At 40.2% G+C, this 20,947-nt stretch overlaps 1 protein-coding gene across 4 annotated transcripts in view; it reads right to left on the bottom strand.

Moving 5' to 3' along the window:
* Window positions 1-8,320: 8,320 nt before the first annotated feature.
* The window catches only part of DENND5A (DENN domain containing 5A), a 68,808-nt gene continuing 56,181 nt past the window's right edge, over window positions 8,321-20,947 (bottom strand). For 3 of the 4 annotated variants that reach the window (XM_063331954.1, XM_063331951.1, XM_063331952.1), the window contains 8 exons: window positions 18,000-18,121; window positions 15,991-16,136; window positions 15,295-15,413; window positions 13,926-14,107; window positions 12,945-13,027; window positions 11,552-11,675; window positions 10,827-10,995; window positions 8,321-10,119 (listed from right to left, as the gene is read on the bottom strand). In XM_063331954.1, the coding sequence (XP_063188024.1) occupies window positions 9,936-10,119; window positions 10,827-10,995; window positions 11,552-11,675; window positions 12,945-13,027; window positions 13,926-14,107; window positions 15,295-15,413; window positions 15,991-16,136; window positions 18,000-18,121 (1,129 nt within the window). In that variant the 3' untranslated portion in view covers window positions 8,321-9,935. Of the gene's footprint in view, window positions 10,120-10,826; window positions 11,056-11,551; window positions 11,676-12,944; window positions 13,028-13,925; window positions 14,108-15,294; window positions 15,414-15,990; window positions 16,137-17,999; window positions 18,122-20,947 lie in introns of those variants that run through there. The other variant, XM_063331953.1, reaches the window with a different exon arrangement.

The raw sequence follows: 20,947 nt of genomic DNA, 5'->3' as shown, positions 1-20,947 counted from the left end.
GGCGGCTGCGCTGCTGCTGCTGCTGCCGCCGCCGGGCGGGAGGAGGCGGCGGCGGCGGCGGAGGAGGGAGGTGTCTGCGGGGTGGCGGGGGCTGGGCGGGCCTCCCCTGCCCAGGCCTCCCTGCCCGCCCCGCGGCGGCAGCCGGCGGCGACGAGCGCACCGCCACCCCCCACCCCACGGGAAAAACCCGCCATCGGCAGCACCGGTGCCCCCACCCGCGGCACCGGCCTTCGAACACCTGCACGACACCCTAAACACAGATGTGCCGGGGCGCCGGTGCTTCCCGAAGGTACCTGAGATGCCGCTGGCACCCACCCTCTGCGTGTGAGGTAAGTGTATTGGAACCGGTGCTCCCCACGCTGGGGCGGCCCATAAAGCGGTCTCCTTCCAGCAGAGACAAGCCCATGCAAAGATCCCGTGTGCCTGCATCCTGTCACAGCCCATACATAACACAACTCACTCCAGCCTGGCTTGCGGTTCTTCAAAAATACACCATTACAATTTTTACCAAGTAATTACACCCCACTGCAGGGCATGAAGTCCCCGTCTGAAGGCTGTACCAGAACCCACAACATCGCACCACCACTCCCATCATCTCCCCATCACACCTCCTCTCCCAGCCAGGGATTTCTCACAGCTGTCCTTCCTTTGGCAGCTAAAAGTGGCCTATCCTTATTCACTGAAATTATAATTTCCTAAATGTTGTTTGACCTTTCGTGGTGCAAGGGAAAGCAGGCAGTATTCTTTTCCAGCCCTCCCTCCCTCCCATCCCTATTTCGCTGCCTTTTCTCTTTTGTTTTGTTCCTTGAGAAATACCGAGCTATTTCTAGTTGTAAGGGTGGTTTATACACATTAGTAAATCTTCAGAGCGAAGCTTTCCCTCAGTCTTTGTCTTTGTTTCCCTAATGGTAGCTATAAATTACCACTTCCCTGTCTCACTGGAGCATCAGGCTTCATTGCTTTTGAAATGATCAAAGTTATTCTCTTTTAAAATCCAATGAGAAACAACCTATTGTTTCTCCTGGACGGTTTCAGTCTTAGTCAAACTCATCTATAAATGCATAAAGCTTCTCATTAAACACTCGAAGGATTCTCCAGCCCCACACCATACCCCAAGCCTCCCCTTGCCAACAGAAAGTAAGAAATGAATGAAGACTTTCTCGACAGTTTCCATGATGTCATGAATAAACAATCATACTTACGATGGGAATTCGCACATCCACACACCTCTCATCTGCAGATATCAGTTAAGTGTCTCTACAAACAATTCTCCAAAATGCACGTGACTACAAGCGACTTTACAGAAAAGCTGTTACATATTTCAGGCACTTTCCAGTCAAGGTTCCTCAATGAACTTGACCAACGTTAATTTAAAATTCATCACAAGATTTGACAACACACACAAAATCTATATGTGAAGAGTGTATCAGAAAAAACAGTATGAGACACTGAAGAGAAGAGCCGTATACCCAAACGACCAAAGCTTTCTGAGACACAGTAAAAGCAAAGCATCTAATTTACTTCTATAAACTAAAATATAAAGTGACACATAAATATTTGTTAATGCCTGAGTTAGATCAAAAGATCTCAACACAGCCTGGAAAACAAACAGGAACAATATTAAATTTATCTTAGTTAATGAAACCATTTCTTATACGCAAATCTCAAATTGCCTTGTAAAGGATCCTAGCTATTATTTCACGTATAATACTCATTTGATTATGATGAAGAATTGCCATTAAAATATCTCTTTAAAGACACAAAACAGACACAAGTTCAGACCTCAACTCGGACATCTTTCTGTAGCCTCCTTAACTATTTCTATTCAACTACAGAGTCCCAGTGACAGATGACCACACCGGGTACTAAGATCTTTACTGGGAGAAAGAAACTAGAAAAATTCTTAAGACTCAACTTCAGCAATAAGTTAAGTACGATGAAAGAAAAACAAACATAGCAGGGGCAGTTCAACAGGAAGAGACCCCAAATAGCACTGTTTGGGTTTTTTTCATCAATCAAAAATAAAAATCAAATCACAAAGTCTTTAGGAGGAAAACAGCTACTGGTAAATATCTGCAAGAAGTGTATGCAGACAGCACATTTTCATACATTACGCATACTGATCCTAAAACCAGCGGCAAAGTTTTTGCTCATCTAGATACTATACAGCATTTTAGTCTTGAACTACGTTTTCCCAGCGTTTTCTGGGCCAGAGTCCCATTCAGTTATGTTTCACAGATGCTTTGGGGAGAGAGGTTTGGCTGGCTTATGTTTGGAGAAAGGCTGCATATCAGAAAACCTGTCTGCTTTTTCCAATTGTACCAATGCGCGTGCTACCTTATGATCTTGCAAAACCTGGAACTTCTTCCCGCTAACACTGTTGGATCTCTTTGGACGACCAGGGCCACAACACCGTATGCTGCTCCAAAGGAGCTCTTCCACACGGACAAGATCCCCAATCCCCCCTGCCCTCCACTTTAAGTACCACTCAAAGTCGCCCCTCACCTGTGAGACTGAGACTAAGCTGCCACAGAGCAGTCAGACGTAAAAACTGCCCCAGAAATTCTGCACCTGATCTCCTGAGTAGAGCTGAATACTTTTGTCTGAAAAATTTGGGGTAAAACCTGCTTTATGCTTAATAATCCTTGTTAAATTTTACTATTTAATGATAAGCAAATATTGTTTGAAGACATCTAGATTGCCATTTCATTTGTACTTTAATGTAGTGAGAAGTAGTAGGTCTGCTGGGCTGAGCAACAGTGCATCATATCGACCCAAAATTTAACACGACTGAGCAAACATAATGAGAGCTTGTGACAAGCTGAAAACAGCTGGGGTGAGGAGGAAGATGCCAGAATGAAAGAGGGAAAGGGGCAGAGAGGCAAGCAAGGAAATACTTTCAAATATATAATTATTCCAAAGATTTTCACACACATCAGAGATGTCTATTTATCAGAGATGTAATTTCAAGTCTTCCTCATCTCCATATGTATACTGGGTTTTGAATAACTGTTTTCCTTTGAAATGAATCACTCAAACTCTTGCACTTACACTTTCCATCTTAGTATCCAAGGGGTTTCCGAGCTACCAAATAGGTTGTTGAGTTCTACGTAAAATAACACATCTTCAGTAATCAGGATTCAGTTTTGCAATTTAGCAGTGGCTTTCCTTGGGAGCAGGACCTGCATATGCTTTATCTCAAACAAGAGAGGAAATCTGGGGTTCCTCTGGTCACAAGGAGTCTAAAAGACCCTCTCATGTTCATTTATACTCCTTGTCTAAGTCTTTTTATGCCACTGGTAGAAAAACTTCCCTGAAACAAACTTCAGATCCACCAGTGATATTTTAAAAGTTGTAGGATCTGCCTCTTAAAATGCCACTGTCACCGAAATGAAGAACACTACTTCTGTTTTATTCCAGGACTGAATACAGTATGTTCTACTAATGAGTACACATCTTTGAGTTTTTGAGTTAATAGGGAAAAAAGGAGACTTCTTGCTATGTGAAATAACTTTTAGACAAAGACTTGCTTGGTGCACCTCTTAGACATTTGTATTTCTTTGTGAGAACTTCCCAAGTCATCACTACAACAAATTGTAACACAAGAACATTTCTAGACCCACGTGTTTGGACCAGTTAGCCAACAGACAATCATTGCCTGGCACTCAAACTCTCCTCTCCAACAGATGTCAATAAGCATCACCTTCTATAAAACCGCCTCAGACCTGAATTTGCAAAAGTACTGTGAATCCAGCAGTTGCACAACACTTTGCTCACCAAGGCCACTGTTCTTTTTGTTTCTTCCCCTTGCAGGAAGTCTGAGAGGTTTGAGGCCACCTGCGATGAAGTGAATGTGTTTCTGAAGCTGTGCTTACCTCACAGCTCTATACAGGCCTGCCCCACGTCCTTCCCCATAGTGTCCCGCGGAGGAATTAAAAGCAGCAGGTCTAATAAGCTTAGGGAATTGAGATAGTTTTCAAGAGAGGCAGGTTTGGCATCTCATACAAGCACAGCACGCCTGGCAGCAGGCACCAAGTTCACGACTGCATCCCCCCAAACCTCTCCAAGGCTCAGGCCACCAGCACCACCTCATCAGAGCATGGGGCAGCCTGAGTTCACCCTGTCAGCATCTCCCCCAGTGAGTCCACAGAATGACACCATCAGTTTTAGTAGTGCACAATCACCACCAGCTCAGGAAGACTGACGTGGTTCCTCCAGAAAGTTCTTAACACTTGCTTTATTATAAGCAAAGTTTATTTTGCTTTGCTTAAAAAAAGCCTCCACCGCAGACCAGGGTGCATGTGGGGGTAGAAACAAAGAGAGGCGAAGCAGAGGTACCCCCAAATAGTGATCAAACTCCTTCCTTCTTCGTTTTCCTTGATGGTATAAAACATCCAATGATGACCTTGTACAGTTTGACACAGAGTGAACCCTACCAACTTCAGAACAGCCCTAACTTGAACCACTGTTCCCAGGCTGAGAATATTACCTTCTGTATTTGTCAGCTTCAAACAGAAATCTGTCAAAGCAGAGATCAGCCATTGCTAACGTGCAGGTCAGAAGAATAAGCAAGTCTCTCCGGCTATAGCTGACAAAAGAGAGGGTAGCTCCCTAAAAGAAAGGAAAAAAAGTGCACCTGAAGGATGAGCTCTTTTTTGCAGACACTGGGCTACTAAGGAATGTCAGAAACCGTACAACATGGGGGAAGTGGCATTCAGCCTTCTTACCTGTTCCTGTCATTGTACATGGGGAAGAACTGCAGAATCAGTGACAGGGGTTGGAAGGGACCTTTGGAAGTCCATCTTGTCCAACCCCCCTGCTCAAGCAGGGATGTCCTGGAGAGTGCATTTTGGATGAAGCAGGAGACGAAAGCGAGTAAAACTGACTCGGTCTCCCTGCTTCTCACACAATTGACATATAAAACTTTCAGGACACAGGCAGCAGAAAAGTTACAGAAGCGTAACCACAAATGAGTTGTGCTCACATTTGTTTACTACTCCACTCAAATCTAAAAAACTAGATTCAATGTACAGCAAGGCAGGCAGAACCAGTTTCAAGGTGAGATAAGCAGAGCAGTATCTAATGAACCAAGATTACACAGGGCTCCACTACATCAGTATGCACTTCAAATCATTCGAAAATGAACGAATGGAGAAGGAAGTAACCATGCTTTTGCCTCTCTGCCAGTACAGTCCCTCCACCCAGTAATTCCTCCTCCGGGACCATCCGTCAAGTTAGATCTTACCCTGGGGTAAGATACGGTAAAAGAAGGCAGGAAACAGGCAATCTAGGCAACAATGCCTGGGCACATGTGTGCCACAGATGCTGTCCGAATCTCAGAGATGGAGGACAGTGCTATTTTCTCACTTAACTTTGTATTTGAAGCATCAGATAGTTACATTTCCAACAATTCCTGCTTCTCTGTATGGATCCCCCTACATAAAGGGAAACGATGAGTACATCGTACATACAGGTGACTAATCGTATTTTCCAGAACATAAAATTTGGAGACCTCCACCAAATTTGGCTACTAGGATCAAAAGTTGTTCTACGATAGGAAAAAAGCTAACACAAACGGTGACACGTATGTGTGCGTGTACTCACAGACACTTTCCGAGATCTGCATTAGTCCCTTTGCCTTCCTGTTTTCCCCATTCCCTGATTACTGAGTAGGCATCTTCCACTGATGGCAGTCTGACCGACAACTGCTTGTGAGAAGGCTACACTGGTGCTGGGAGGGAAGCAGGAATCTAGTTGAACAGATCAGATACAAAACTGTACAAAAAATGTCTCCTGAAATCAGACACTAAAATGTCATACGTACCTGCAAAGTCAGGCAAAGGAGAAAAGATGATTAGCCAAATTATAATAAGAGGCTTTTGAAAATAGCACATTAATGCTATTTTTCATGTTAGAAGACAAATTTTATTGCAATTCAGCAAATGAGCTACACCTGTAAAACAGTTTTGTATATCCAATTCACATTTAACGTCCAATGGATTGAAATGTCACAGGAAAAATAAAAAAGGAAAACAGTACCTGGTTTTGTAAGTTAATGTAAACTTCAACACCCGCCCTTAAAAAAAACAAGCCAGTGATTTCCCCACGTAGTAAAATATATAGTTTATAAGGTATTGATGCTTTATCTTAGTTTAACAGCCAATCTCTAGGTATAAAATAAAGAACTACAAAGATGTGAAATACATGTACAATATCTTCAAGTACTTTGAAGTATCCTCTAGTATCTTGCACTATGGACAAAAATCATATGACAATATACAGAAAAAGGTAACTCTGAATAGTTTCACTGCAGAAATCTTAACATATTCATGAATTCAAAACACATAAAAAATATGGATCATCCAGCTAGTAGGTCCCATTTGAACAATTTGAAAAATAATCTTCGTAATGGAAAAATGTCGTGGAATAGTCTTCAGTTCATTAATATGTTTTCAGCTACAGAATGCCAGATGGTTAAGTTTATGGCAGGTTTTTTTTTTTTGTATAAACTTATCATTATAGTATTTGATTACATTTAAACTGAGTCTTTATTAATTTGCATTTTCTTTTTGTATAAAGTATCATTGTATCAAGTTTGACAGCATTAATCAAACAAGCATAAACAATTGATAGGTGAATAGCCTGGGATTTTTTTTCCTGAAATCACGTATCAGCCTGTGAATATGTTTGGCCAGTTTAGCACTATACATTTACTGCATTATGAACTACTCACTTTTTATCATTACATTTCTTTCTACAGAACGCATGTGTGCTGTTAAAGAAAAAAATATCTATTCCCATTAACTGTTACCCAAACAACAAAGCAGCATAGCCACTTTAACCTGCACCTACCAAACCTGCTCCCACATTTTAGAAAAGTAACTGGGGGGGGGAGGGGGGGAGTTACAATTGCATTATTCTATAGCCCGTTTCTGAACAAAAATTGCAATGCAAGTTTTAAAAAGGGAGATGGATTTTACAAAGTTCTAGTTAAAGAGCAGCGAAAGACACTGACTACGCCATTTGCTCTTTTACAGAGCCATCCAATTCAGCAAAACGGTATGGAAGGAGCAAATGCTGGATGCTAACGTTATTCTGTGGGACTGATGCTAGCTACATCAACCACAGAAGTAGGCTGGTTCATGGGAAATACTGAAGAGCGGTAGGGATTATGGCTGCGACTACAGACTGAACTGTTCTTAGATACGCCAGCCAAATCTCTTCCCAAAGCCCCAGCACAGGCTACCACAGAGCTATATTTAATATCTCGGTCTTCCTTGGTGGCCTCTGGATCCAATGAAACCAACCTTTTTTCTGATGCATTTCAGAACCTTCTACTGGTCCTTCAGCGGAACAAATCATTCCAGATTTGGAAGTCCATAGCAAAACGTGTTCTGAATCCTAATGGGATTAAGCATAGATCCCCTGCAAGAGAAGCAGGATGGGTCTATCACAAAGTGGTCCTTCCTGTGAAAATAAAGTAACTGAGGAGCTGGGAAGATGACCTCTGCATCCTCCTTTTGCATCTGGGCAGCTAGCACACAGGCCGCAGTCACTGATGGACAGCTTCATCCTCACGTGCTAAAGAGCCCACCCTTGGGAACCAGCAAACCCCAGCCTGTGTCCATCCCAGGCACTGCTAACTGTCATAACGAGGCCAAAAAGATCCACACCAAAACAAGCCATTAAACCAATGATATCATGCCACACTAGGTGAACTGGTGTTAAGTGGAAAAAAACAAAAAAACAAAAAAACAAAAAAAAACTTATTTCAGGGTTAATTACCTCATGCAAAATAAAATTAATCAATATTTAATATTATGAGAGATACGGTTTTAACAGGATCAACTAATGTTGAAGTCAAAATAATTAGTCCAACCCTCCTTTCTTACGTAGGCAAATTCCCTGTGAAATACACAGGCCTAGCAAAGTCATCTTAAATATAGCTGGAAGTACTGTAAATTTATTACATTTTTTTTCTATGATTAATCCATGAATAAGCAATTTGGGGCAAGTGTATAAAGATTATCCCAACATATTAAGTTGAATACATGAAATTCTTAGTATAAAGTACATCTGTTTTATTTTTGCCCTTCCAAAGCTGGAAAAAAACCAAACCAAAAAAACCCAAACAAACGAAAAAAAACCCAAAAAACAACAAAACCAAACCTGCATACACAAACTACTTCTGTGAAATGCTCCTGTAAGCTCCAGGCTGTGAAAGAATTGACACCCACCCAGCATGAGGAGTGGCTTGGATATTGCCCTTGTATCTTCCTAATGCTTCTGTGAAATCAAAAAAGAATCTTGCTCTGATAAATAGTGACAAAGGAACTTCTTAGTTTAATAATGAAATAAATAGGACAAAAGTAAAAACAGTCAAAAATTTAATACATGTGCTATACTTATAAATTATGGAAATAAAACTATCACAAGATGTGACTAAGCTGTAGGTAAAGTAAAGGTGCTACAACATTGTATGAACCAAAAAACTTGGACTCTGCTTTTCAAAAGAGAGGCAATACTGAGATAAGTTTATACAGTGGAGACCTCTTAAATACATAGCCCTGAATTTCTGTACAGTAATTTGTGATGCTGATAAATCAGCCTGTTCTTAAGTCACATATTAATTTAAAAGAGATTTTTATCAGAGGATTCAAATGAACAGAGATGCCTTTAGGCATTTGCCAAGTTCCAGATCTCCAACATATTAAGCTTTCAAAGTGTTTGTATTTTATTGTAGAAGTGGACTAAAGCTTTCTCTGCTAAAAACAAAAGCATCCCAAATGAAGCAAACTGTGACAACAGGACTCAAAACATATTGATGCAAAAGGAAAAGAAAAAAAACCTTACCACTCACTGTATTTTCAGAAAAATAAGAAATTCTTATATTTGTTAGTAGTAGGTATACCATTATTATTTCGTGAGGGCATAAACATCTTTATTTAGTCATCTGGCATTTGGGGACCTCATGTCCCTCTTTATTAGCAGTTAAGAGATTTACCAGCAGCAACCATATACCAAACTTCAAAAGGCTGGTTCAAGTGGAAACATTTTTGTGTTATGAACAATTATTCCAGGTTTTTGATTTAAGTGGGCTGCACTGTAAATTCTGAATTGTAACGTCATATAGCCAGTTGTATCATAGAATATTTTTTAAGACAAACTTACAAAACACAATGATAGGTTAAATAAATAAAAAACATCAGTTAAAAAAAACACGCTTGGTTTCTTCTGTGCAATTACGTACCAATATGAAAAATATTACTTTGATCTCTGCACTTTTCACGGTTCAGTCTCCTGGATTTCACTAAAAATAATACTGACAACAAAAATAAAGGAAAAAATGATTTGTTGACAAATCAGTGCTTTGGAGCTATTAAAAAAGAAGCACACATCAGATTTGTCGTTCCCTTGCAGCAGAACATGACCCGATACGTTAAAAATCAAACATTGGTAATAATGTTAATATATAAAATATTAGTTTAAAAACTATAGAATGACCTTCTCAGCAGAAATGGAGTGTATACATTGGGGTCTATGACATACAGCATATCTGAAGGCAAGTTCACAGAATGCTGAAAGGCTCACTGCACATTTTCTATGGCAAGGAAATACTGCAGCTTTAAAATAAGCTGCACAATACTCATCTCTATCTCTTTCACATGAAAGTGTGTAAAAAGCAAATCAGCAAATAAACTCTAAAATAGATTTATACCAAAATCCTCTTTTTTACATTGAGTTTACAGCTTCTATCCATTTGCCTGTACTATTTTTGGAGTTTCCTTCAAGAAAAGTCAAAGTTGCATTTTAGGGCCTTGAACAAGTTCGCGATACAATGTACTGGCAGACAGAACTTTTGCATACTAACGAGATTCACTCCTTGTTGCTTTTTTTTTTTTTTTTAAAGATAGTTTTTCCTGTGGGACAAGAGGTCAAATATCGATTCCTTTGACAAGAGATGCCTCCAGCGTAATGTTGAACTCCTGCAAGGTCTGCAGCACTCGAATCAAAGAATTCACAAGAGTATGATCCTTAATCAGTGCTATGTCTTCATACATCTGTGCTGTGATGGGGCAGTCTGCGAGCAGGGCGATCCAGTGATGCAAAAGGTGGTCTCTGACAAAGTGGCAATTTGCAATTTGGAAATAAAAATAAAGCCAAGTTAATTTCTCATTTTCACTGACATGATTTTTATTCTTTGCCTTCTAAACAGACCTACTATCTCCTCCACATATTTTCATAAGGCAGGGAAAGGGGAGTAACTGTCTGTGGAACTTGTTTAAGCAGGAAGCATCCATGAGAGATGCATTTCTAGGCTTTCCACCCCTCACATCAAAAGATATCGTTCCCAAGAGGCCTGCAAGTCACTAGCCTGCTCCACTGCCTTTGCGTCAACAGGCTTCTAGATGGTCCCAGCTTCCCTCCTACAATGAGTAGGTGAAGGGTGGGGAATTCACCCAGCCATTAACTGGAGGGGCCTCACTGATGTGTGGTTTTCTGTTTCTATCTTCCGACCTTGCTGGCTGTACATGAGAGGGAGGCTATTCACACCAGCCTACTATCTTTCTTGATTCAGCTGCTCAGCTCTTTGGGATATTCAGTTTTATGTCTCAGATTTCCCACACTTCACACACCTAAGAACTCAGTCAGGGCAAGGTTCACTTGATCCTTCTTTAGTTACATCGAAGAACTGTGTAAGTAATAGTCAAAACGCACAACCCAGCAGTTGTGTGTCTTTATCTTACTAATATGCAACATCTTTTTCATTTTATTAAAATATCAATATTAACAACAACAATAATAATAAAGAAGTTTCTTTATACCTGGCTCCAAGACACACCAGCATCTGAAACTTGCCATCCTTCCCAATGTTTCTAGGGGTGTTGTTGATAGCAGTAATAAAGCGACAGAAATTCCTGGCCCTTGTCTGCCAGTTCTCTTCTGGGACCATTTCATTCTGCTCCAGGGTCTCATAGTATGTTTGTGCTTTTTCTTAAAAGAACGGTGGGAGATAACGAAGTTTCATCATTCCATATAGCAGTCCTAAAATACCTGAAATATTATTCTTCTGTGCTTGGAATAAAATAATTAGGCACTATGACCTTCAAATTTAGATAATTAAATTGAATACCACCTCAGCTTTTCCCATAAGCATGCTTACAAATCCATACGGCTATCTATACTAGACCATTAGTAAATCAGCATAAGTGTCTGCATCATGGTGGGAACAGTTAAAATTGAAAGGCCTGGATTCAAAGCTCATCCATGAATTTCCTGAATGATTATGTCTAGGTATTGTTTTTTATTGTTTGATTCCATGTGTGAAACTGGGATTCCACTTCCTTCCCTCTGAACAGTGCTAAAGATGTTCTAATACCTAATGAATTGTGAGATGCTACATTACTGCAATGACGATACAAAGAGATGCTGCCAAGATGCCTGCAAGAAGTATGTTGTTCACATCAGCCAAGACATGGTGGCAATGACAAGGAACACAGATATATTTCGAAGACACAAACAGGTTCTGGTATGTCTTCCTTCCACTTACCTAAGAAGTCCCAAATAAATACATTTTTGAAGAGTCTCGGCGATTTAAATCCATGCTGAAACACTTGTTCAAGAGCTGAAACAAGTCCATTTTCTCCACACAGCAACAGCGTCAGACTGCCTCTCTGCCAAGCACAAACAGAAAACATACACACTTATTATCTCAGTTAGAAAGTCTGGGACACAAAAGTGTCTCATGCATCTATTACTGAAACCAGTTTTTAAATAAATAGATGCCCAAACTTACAGTCTACTGTCAAACAGTGGCCCTAGACAAAATGGCCCAGTTCTCACAAGTTTTAAGCATCCAAAAATATCTTGACCTCTCTAAGATCAAGGCTGAAGAAAGCAGTCTCAGAGCCTCTTCATCACCAAATGAAGGCACAAAGGCCAAGATAAAGATCATGAGCAGGTTTTACCTATAATAATGACCACTATACAGAAAATTAAGAAAATATTTTTCTCTTTTACTAAGCAATAAAGATCACAGGTCCATTGTAGCAGGTGCCTCAGAACGTTTGCTTATCAACAAAAACAACATATAACGCAATTTTTAAATATCAGAAAAAAAACAAACTCTTCTTTAGAACATGATGGTAAATTCTATTTTGCAAAACCAGTGCATGACCACTTGCGATTATTGTGTAAATGCAATCATCAACCAGAATTACACTGTATATGAATTTGCCATGCTATACTGAAAAGAGAGGTGCAGAAGGAATGGGAGGACCTATTTGGAAAAAAAGAGCCAGCACTGCTGTACACCACTCCTGCTCACAAGGGCTGGATTATGATGCTTTGACAGAAGCATGGTTCTTAAGTTTGTTTAGGAAATAACTGCTGTGTCAGTTAAGATGATTACATGTATAACGTAGAAGTATACCAGAGTGAGTGTACCAGAGTCTCTGAGAGCACTTCTTCACTTGCAGGGGGGTGGGGGATGGATCTTTTTTGTTTCTCTTGGTTTTTTAAAGTGTCCCGTGGGTTTTCATGTTTTAAGTAGCAAAGAATGCAAAAAAGGGATTAAAAAAAACCCTACGTAGTACTCAATGTAGATGTAAAATGTCAGTTAATCCAGAACACACTAGACAGGAGGCAACACCCTTGACAATAGTACAGGTAGAATCCTTGGCAGAATTTGACTAACACCACAGTCTCAAATACCAGCATGTTATCATTTTCAGTTAACAGAATGCTCCGGTTAGCAGCAAAACAGGTGCTTGAGGATGTACTATTTCAACAGTGTAGTCTCAGTATTTCATTTTCACTCCACTTAAGGAATTTTCGAACACATGGCTGTTCATTCAGTTTAGTTATTTCCGTCATATATATTCTCCAATGCTTACTAATAGTTTTAAGACAGGAGTGCCACTACACAGACAACAACTCCTCACCTCCTTCTCTGGCTTGTGGAAATGCTTGACAATACCATTGACAGCTTCACCAATGGCTTCTTGTATCTGACCAGTATTTAACTCTGCAAAATACAAAAATACATCCAGTCACTCTGTAGCAACTTTAGAAATTGTACCTGTGCATGATGGATAAGGCATACCACCAAAAAAAAAAAAAAAGGGGCGGGGGCGAAGGAAAGGGAAGGAGCCATGAACCAGTATAACCTATACTATTGGTGAAAAGGTGCTGGACTGTGGGTAATCGAAATCCAATTCTACTTTTATTTACTGTGGAGAAGGTAGAAATGGAGATGGCTCGTTTTTATACCAAAGTTAACACTGTGGTGTTTCAACACAACAACAGGTGGAAAAGGTTTTTACATATTATGTGCATTTTCAGACCAGGGTCCAAAGCTAAGAAAAGGAGATGTATTTTGATTAGGACCACCAAATCTGGGCATCCTGGAAATACTTCCTGTGATAGTTCCACTGTAAATCCAAGCATGCTTGGGAGCAAAGTAACCACCTGATTTATCACGAATAAGACAATCCCAGAAAAGTGATCTCAATACAAAACTAAAGTCCATGAACAGAAAGCACTAGCAAGGTTTTTCATCCATGAAGATAGAGACAGGACAGCAAATTTCTACCTTCCTCCATAGCATTCATTCCACAGATGAAGGACAAGAATACAGAAAACACTACCAGGGTAGCAAAGCACTGGACCAGGAGTCCAGAGACATCTTCCTTCCATCCTTGGAGACTTTCAAAACCTGAATAGATAGAACAGGTTGCTCAGGATTGTAACTTGGAAGTTAGCTGGACTTTGAGCAGGGGGTTGCGCTAAGTGAGTTTCACAGGTCCTCTCCAAGCTACAGTTCTAAAATACAATAAAACCTACAGTTCTGTTTGCAAGCAGCACTCCTCAGGCGATGATGCAGAACAGTACAAGAGAAGAACAAGACATCCCCCACCACTCACTTGGCTTATTGTTTGGTGATATAGTGACAAATCTTCTGATCATGCTTGGTGACTGCTGCAAAGGAGGCGTTCGGCACTGTCGCTCATCAGCCTCAGTGTGGGAAGTGAGCAACTCTCCCACCAGGATCCTCTCTAAGCTGCCATCATCCATTCCTTTTCCAAGCCACCTTCCACAGGGAAACCTAAGAATATAAAGGAAATATTTGGATCAAGTCCTTCAACCCAGATTCAATTCCATGCCAAAGACTTTCAACTGCAGTTGCAAAAAACCCAAATTCTGCTAGTATAGTTATTAGAAATACTTCACTCATCTAGCAACAAATAAACAAAGTCTTGGGTTTGGCTTTTTCCAGCAGAGGGAGCAAAAGTAAAACAGCTTTTCAGTTCCAGTTTGTGCTAAATGTCACCCTAGATGACCTGCAAAGCAAACAGTGGCAGATTTTGCCTTGTCCTTGTCCTATGTGTAGCACATGATTTGACGACTACAGAGGAAGAAGAGGTAGAACGGGAAGACCCACTACACACTACAGATGGGTGGTGAAATACACCTATGCTTTCACTGAGTACATTACACAGCAGGCCAGCCACAAAATAAACACCCCGAACATACACTTAAATGCCAAAACACCAATACATCTATTGAAATTGGGATATTAAATCACACACTAGAAAGCACACGTGCTTACTTGCTCATTATCACTTTCTATGAATCAATGCTCACGTCAGTTTAATCGGCTTAACTGGAAAACTGAAGAGCATCCAAAAATAGGATCTTGTCTCCTCATTTAATTACTAACAAACTGGCATGGAGAACTGAGTAGATTTACCCACCGATGTGTCATCAACATGAGCAGTTTGTTTAAGCAAAGGACAGAGCATCCAACTATGCTGCACCTCACACAAATAAATTTAAGTCTCATTCCCTTACTTTCACTACGTAAATGGAGGTTTCTAACACTCATAAGCCCTTGTGTTCCAGCTTGTGTCCAAAGGTCCCTCTATAATATCTAAAGCACTCAGCCTTAATATAAAATATCACCCATATTTGGTAAGCAGCAAGCTCTAATCTGCTATTTCATCCCCAGGCTCAAACAGATTATTTTTAAGATGCACAACAGTCAACTCATCTTCTCCACCAATGTTGTGAGGCCAGACATGAGCATCTGCAAACTGAAAACTCCATTTAATTTTGTAAGAATCATGACTTGTTTAATGCCAGAAGCCAAATGACCTTTCTACACCTTCAGGTAGTGGCAACTGTAGACAGAGAGTCCCAGGAGATAAGACCTTTCTAATCAAACAAGCCCTATTGTGCCAGCGCCTGCAGAAATTCTACTTACCCAACATGAAATGTCTGGATGATACTTACTTGTAAGTATGCCCTGTTATTTCATTTCTGACCATAACATATTCCACTAGCCACTTGGCATACAGTCCCGAATTATCATGTCCTATTTGCACTGTGGTCAGTTTTCCCAGGTTCTGGCACTGAAAATTAAACAAAGAGTTTGTCAGAGTAAACTGAAAGAGAGCAGCATGTTGGAGGAGTAAACTATTAGAGAACATGCTCAGACAGGGAATCAGAAGTGTGGTTCTCCTCTTCTAACTGCATGATTGATTCTGGGCTATTTAGGGGTAGGTTGCTTTATTTGGTTTTGTTTGTTCGCTTTGTTTTGTTAAATACTATTTTGATCAGCAGAGAAAACATCAGCTGAACTAGATTTTTCAATTAAATTTTACCCAATGTGTGCACACACACAAAAATCAGAGCAGAATCAATTCTTTGTTTCCAATAGAAGAGGATATGACACTTTCCACCACTACAGTACAAAACTGTAATATAAAGACAGTCTTGTCCATCCTTGCACTAAAGATTTGTCAGTCACTTTGTTCTGCATGTCATTAGATACAGATTAAATTTGCTATGTGCAGGCACAGGAAGCATTTGCGACTAACCTCATAGACTAAAGAAATTAAACATATGTCAAGATGGTACAGCAAGGGGAGAACTTAAATTTGAACAAAGAGAACATCCAAAGCATGTTTTGTATCAAGCAATACAAACCTCAAAAGTCATTTCTAATACATTCCTGGGAATCTGCAGGACTGCTGTTTCACCCAGTTCTCCCGAGATACAGATCCAAGGATTGGCTGTAAACATCGAGCCACCAAGTTTCTTGCTAGGAACTATCAATATGTGGTATGGTATCACTGCAAACACAAGAAGAAATAACACTTCAAAAATGAATGATAATTATGTAACGTCTTTAACGAAGAGAGGGGGAAATGGTAAGTCATAAAATAATACTGCAGTACCATGAAATGTTAAAACAGCATCAAAACTGCTATTTAATCATGCTGACACTTGCACACTAAGCACTGATTGACAATCAGGAAGTGTACACATAGCAGTCATTAAGAAGCAGAGCAGATAGCAAGACTCTGTCAAATGAAACAAGAAAAATGGATGGAATAATGCCTTCATATGGGTACAATAATTTTTCATTTACCAGCCTCAAAACATGTCATGAAGAACTTGTCCCCAGCTTAAAGACAAGGAAGCAAAGACAGAATATTCAGGCATCCAGGACTATTTTGTAGCTCAGCTCCTAACTGCCTGCTTTTGTGTGTGCGTGTAAGCACACTACGCAACTAACACCAATTCCCATTCAATTACTAACGAAAGCCTTTGTTTGCAGGGCATGCTTGCAGCAGCATTCACTACTGTGGCTGAACAAATTCAAGTGAAAATGCATTATAATGCTGCAAGTTTCTCTCTATCATGTTGCTTTTAGTTATGCTAACTGTAAGACTTCTTGATTTTAAAAAGAACAACTTTTTCCCCTCTAACTGGCACCACACACATGCTCAAATGCTTTGTGGTCCCCTGGTTTACAAGTGACCAATTCAACACAGTACCACCTGAGTTACAGCCCCTTTCTCCGAGTCAGGAGGCATGTGCTCCTGAGGAAATGCATATGCTTTTCAATCGCCTAGCATCGCATACACAGCCCCCTATTAACCAAAATTCTATAACAAAATCCAATTATCTGAACGGTCATTGTATTTCTTGGCGAAATGCCCTTCTTTTATAGTGCATAAATGGATTACAGTTCAGGCTTTTCAGCTGAGGCGTTTAATACATTTCTCCCTCAGTGTCTCCTCAGCTGTCAGTGCCCTCAAGAAAGCACTTGGTGGTTGGATTTTCTTAAAAGCTTGATGCTCATAGCATTTAAGAATGGATTAAAATGTTTCCCTTTTTATTTTCTGTGATGATAGTCTCAAAGTGACAATTTAACTGCATCCAGCAGACCAGATTTTAGCATCGTCCAGAACTCGCCCACAAGACCAAAACCTATTTTGCTTAGACGTCTGCTTGCTTTGTCTTTCATACACACAATATGGATCATAATGCACTATCAAGGGCAGCTCCTACCAGGGGGCCAGCGGGGTCCTTTCACACGCCCCAGCCCCAATTTTATAAGCCTTGCTAAAGTCTTTCCTTATTCTGCCTTATTAGTGAGGTCCTGGGGCAGCAGGTCCACAAATGCATGAGAACTCTGTAACACATTTAAGCATCAGCAACAACAGGTTAAAAGTTTCTCTAGGGCATCTTAAAAAAAAAAACAAAAACAAAAAAAAAAAACACAACACAAAACCAACACACAACAAAAAACTTCAATGGGCATTTCATTATTATCCCAGAGTCAGAGACAGGCATGCTGCAAAGTAGGCTGAGCATGAAAAGTTTTTTTGTTTTCTTTTCAATTCCTAGCATGTGTTATTCTTGTTCAGTACAATACACACAGCCACCGCAAAATTTTCTGTTGAGAATTCTCCCCCAATTAAGAGGATCACAGCTGCCCATATTTTACCAAGTTTGAAACAAAAGCCTTTAGTGACACAGAGAGAGACACTACTGCCCACCTGAGAGGATCACAGAAATAGCGATACAGCATACACAGATGGGTACCAAGAAGAAAGCAGAACAACTACATCGTGGCATGTTGCTCAGAGATGTTTAGAATTTTGGGTAAGGACTCAACCAGAATTCCAGGGAAAGCAAATACTTACAGATTGTTGTGAAAACATTGGTAAAGCAAAAGTAATCAACAGCATTGAATGACAGGAGATGATATAAGAATTGCTCTTTCTCATCATCACAGCGGAGGAATGCATAACGCTTGTAGAGTTTTCTGACAAAGCAAAACAAATAATCTGTCATAGTAACAAGACGCTTTCAGTGAAATGTTTTCTATTATGCATATATATTAGGTAAACTACATAGAATGTGCAAGCGATTACAAATGACAAGTGATACTGGTACAGCCAACAGGATTTAATGTGCCAAGATATGTCAACACTCTGCAAGTCTGAAGTTTCCCAAGTGCATCAATCCAATACTTCACACCATTTTCCAACCCTTGAAAGCAAGGTTTAGGGTGGTTTAAGGGTCCTCTCCCACCCAAAACCACCCCAAAAGATGGAAAGAGGACTTTTGTATTTTCTTGGTAAAAATCCTCTGACTTCTTTTGGCCATGTAAAATGACAGAAATGAAGTAAAGAGAGTTCTCATAAGTGACTTCTGAGCAGATGGTGCCGTGGGAGAGTCCTCCAGCACACAACGTAAGAGAGCTAGAAGACTCTCTTTCAAGGACACTAGGGCAAACACTGGGGATATCTGCTTGTATTAGGTTATAAGTGATAACCCAGGGTCTACAACATCCCACACGTTAAGCTAGGGAATAGCTTCAGTATTGACTGTACACAGCTCCTGACATAATCAAAATCATAAATATGGCAAAGGTGGGCTAAAGTCCTACTGTTCCCTTTTACTGGGTTGCAAACTCTTTGCTAGAACTGCAACACTGCACAGAACTGCAATTTCTTTTAAGTGGAAATATCAAAAGATGTAGTTCAGTAGCCTTCTCTCACTAATGGAGACACTAATGCCTATGCAGAAGAATGCACTGTAAAGAGAAACAATCCTATACACTTACTGAAAAACACATTAGAGAATTTAACACTGCAAGACATGCAACTAAGAAACCTTGAAAAGAATTTACAACCTCAACCTTTTCAAGTGCAAGGAACGGTGACAAGCGATAGGAAAATACTCTTACAGTTACTCACTTGTACATAGCAATCAACACAATTTCTGTTAATTATGCAATCAATAAATAATTCCAGTGTTGGTGAATAATCATAAAGAAAGACCATGCCAAGATGCATCAAAATCCAACTGACAACAGGGGAATATTTACAACATCATGAATGCACAAGCTGGGCGTTAGAAATGCTGACACGGCCATGGATAGCTTGCTCCTGCCAGGAGGGCATCCCGACAATTCCCCTCAATTTCAGATATCAATTACAAAAAAGTGAGCAAGTGACTCACAAGCCAGAGATTTGCAAAACAAATCAATGATGATTAGCACACACACATTCTCACTTACATAACAAACATAACACTAGAGACCAACAGGAAACGTTCAATGGAAATAAAGACACCGAGCCTTAAATCAACATAACCTGCCTGTAGCCACAAGAGTAGCAAACCCACAAAGGTCTCATGGGTGTCTGTGTCCATCTTTCATTTGAACAATCTGGACCACATGTTTAGGCAGCCTGTCCACAAGGGTATCTGCTGTCCTGCCTTTTCCAAGTGTGAGATTTCTCAGTTTACTTGAACACATAAAGGTCTCAGGGGAATGAAGCTATGCGATTTCCTGTTCCCTAACTCTAGTGCTTTTGCAGACTAGAAAGAAACTGAACGTTTCAGTTTTCTTATTTTTTTAGCAAATGCAAAGTGAAGATAATGGGTTAATTAAAATATCTAACAGTTGCTTCAAAAAACAACACACAATTGTGTTAACTGTAAAATGGCAGAAGGGGCACAATTGCTTCTAGTACCTCACTGAACTTGGCACTGCTTCTGCTAAAAAAACCAAACAGCGCACACTTTAAATCCATGCTGCCTAGAACACCTTTCTTTAAGTAGGCTATCTAAATATGCAGCACAAAGCACACAAGATTACAAAGAACTTATGTCACTCCTATGCAAGTTGCTCCTTTGCTTGTCACTTTAATTTTAAACATATTTTTGCTGCTGTCTCACTCTGTTCTAGAGAATCCGAATCTGTCTGATAGACAAACAGTGCATTGGCCAGTGTTAAGAGAGTTGGGGTTTGGGGGCTTTTTTCCCTCTTTTTGCGGGGGGAGGGCTGGGCAGTGGAGTGTGGTGGTATGTGGAAAGTCCTTTCCTAGCACTTGTTCTGCATGGGACAAGCACTGCTAAATTTAACCTGATCTGGACCGATGACTTCACTGGAAAGGCCTAACCTTAATTTAAAGATACAGGTAATTTATTAGCTGTCCTCACTCTGCCCTTCAGCTTTTCCTTGCTCACTGTTGGAAGGCCGCAGCTTCATCAGAAAGTCCAATATAATTCAATACAAGGCAAATCTCAAATAATTAGCAGTCAGGATTCAGGGGAAATGGGGGAGGGAAGACATTTCTTGGAAGGTAGTGTGAGTGGGAGGAGAGGAAGGAAGAAAAGACAGCATAGGTTAAGCTGTCTCCAGAAAGAAGTCTTCAATTAAAGCTAATGATAATTACTAGGGCCCACACAAGAGAACCTTTAATTTCCACAGAGTAAACAGTATATTCAACCTTATCAGCAACAGAATTTTTTTCTTCTGCACAGGTCACGCTAAATAAACCTCAAATTGTTACTTCTAAAACAATCAGTATTAAATATGGCCTGTACTCTGATTTGTGCAACTATTTACAAAATAATTGTTTATGTTTACAAAGATAGTATAATATACACGTGCTCTGGACATCACCAAGTAAATAGATCCTTGTGCTGAGCATTTCTCCTTTTGCCCTTCAAGATGTGTACTTGTAAGAAGCACTACCACAGAGTACTCTTGACAGAGTTTAAGCCAGCGGTATTTGCAGCTCTCTCCAGGTTCAAGTCTTTAGTTTTTACTCACATCCCTCTCCCCCCCATACTTTAT

Source organism: Chroicocephalus ridibundus, chromosome 4 (genome assembly GCF_963924245.1).
Source record: "Chroicocephalus ridibundus chromosome 4, bChrRid1.1, whole genome shotgun sequence".
Classification (NCBI taxonomy): Eukaryota; Metazoa; Chordata; class Aves; order Charadriiformes; family Laridae; genus Chroicocephalus; species Chroicocephalus ridibundus.
Note: the sequence above shows the minus strand (reverse complement) of the source record. Positions and strands in the feature narration are given on the sequence as shown.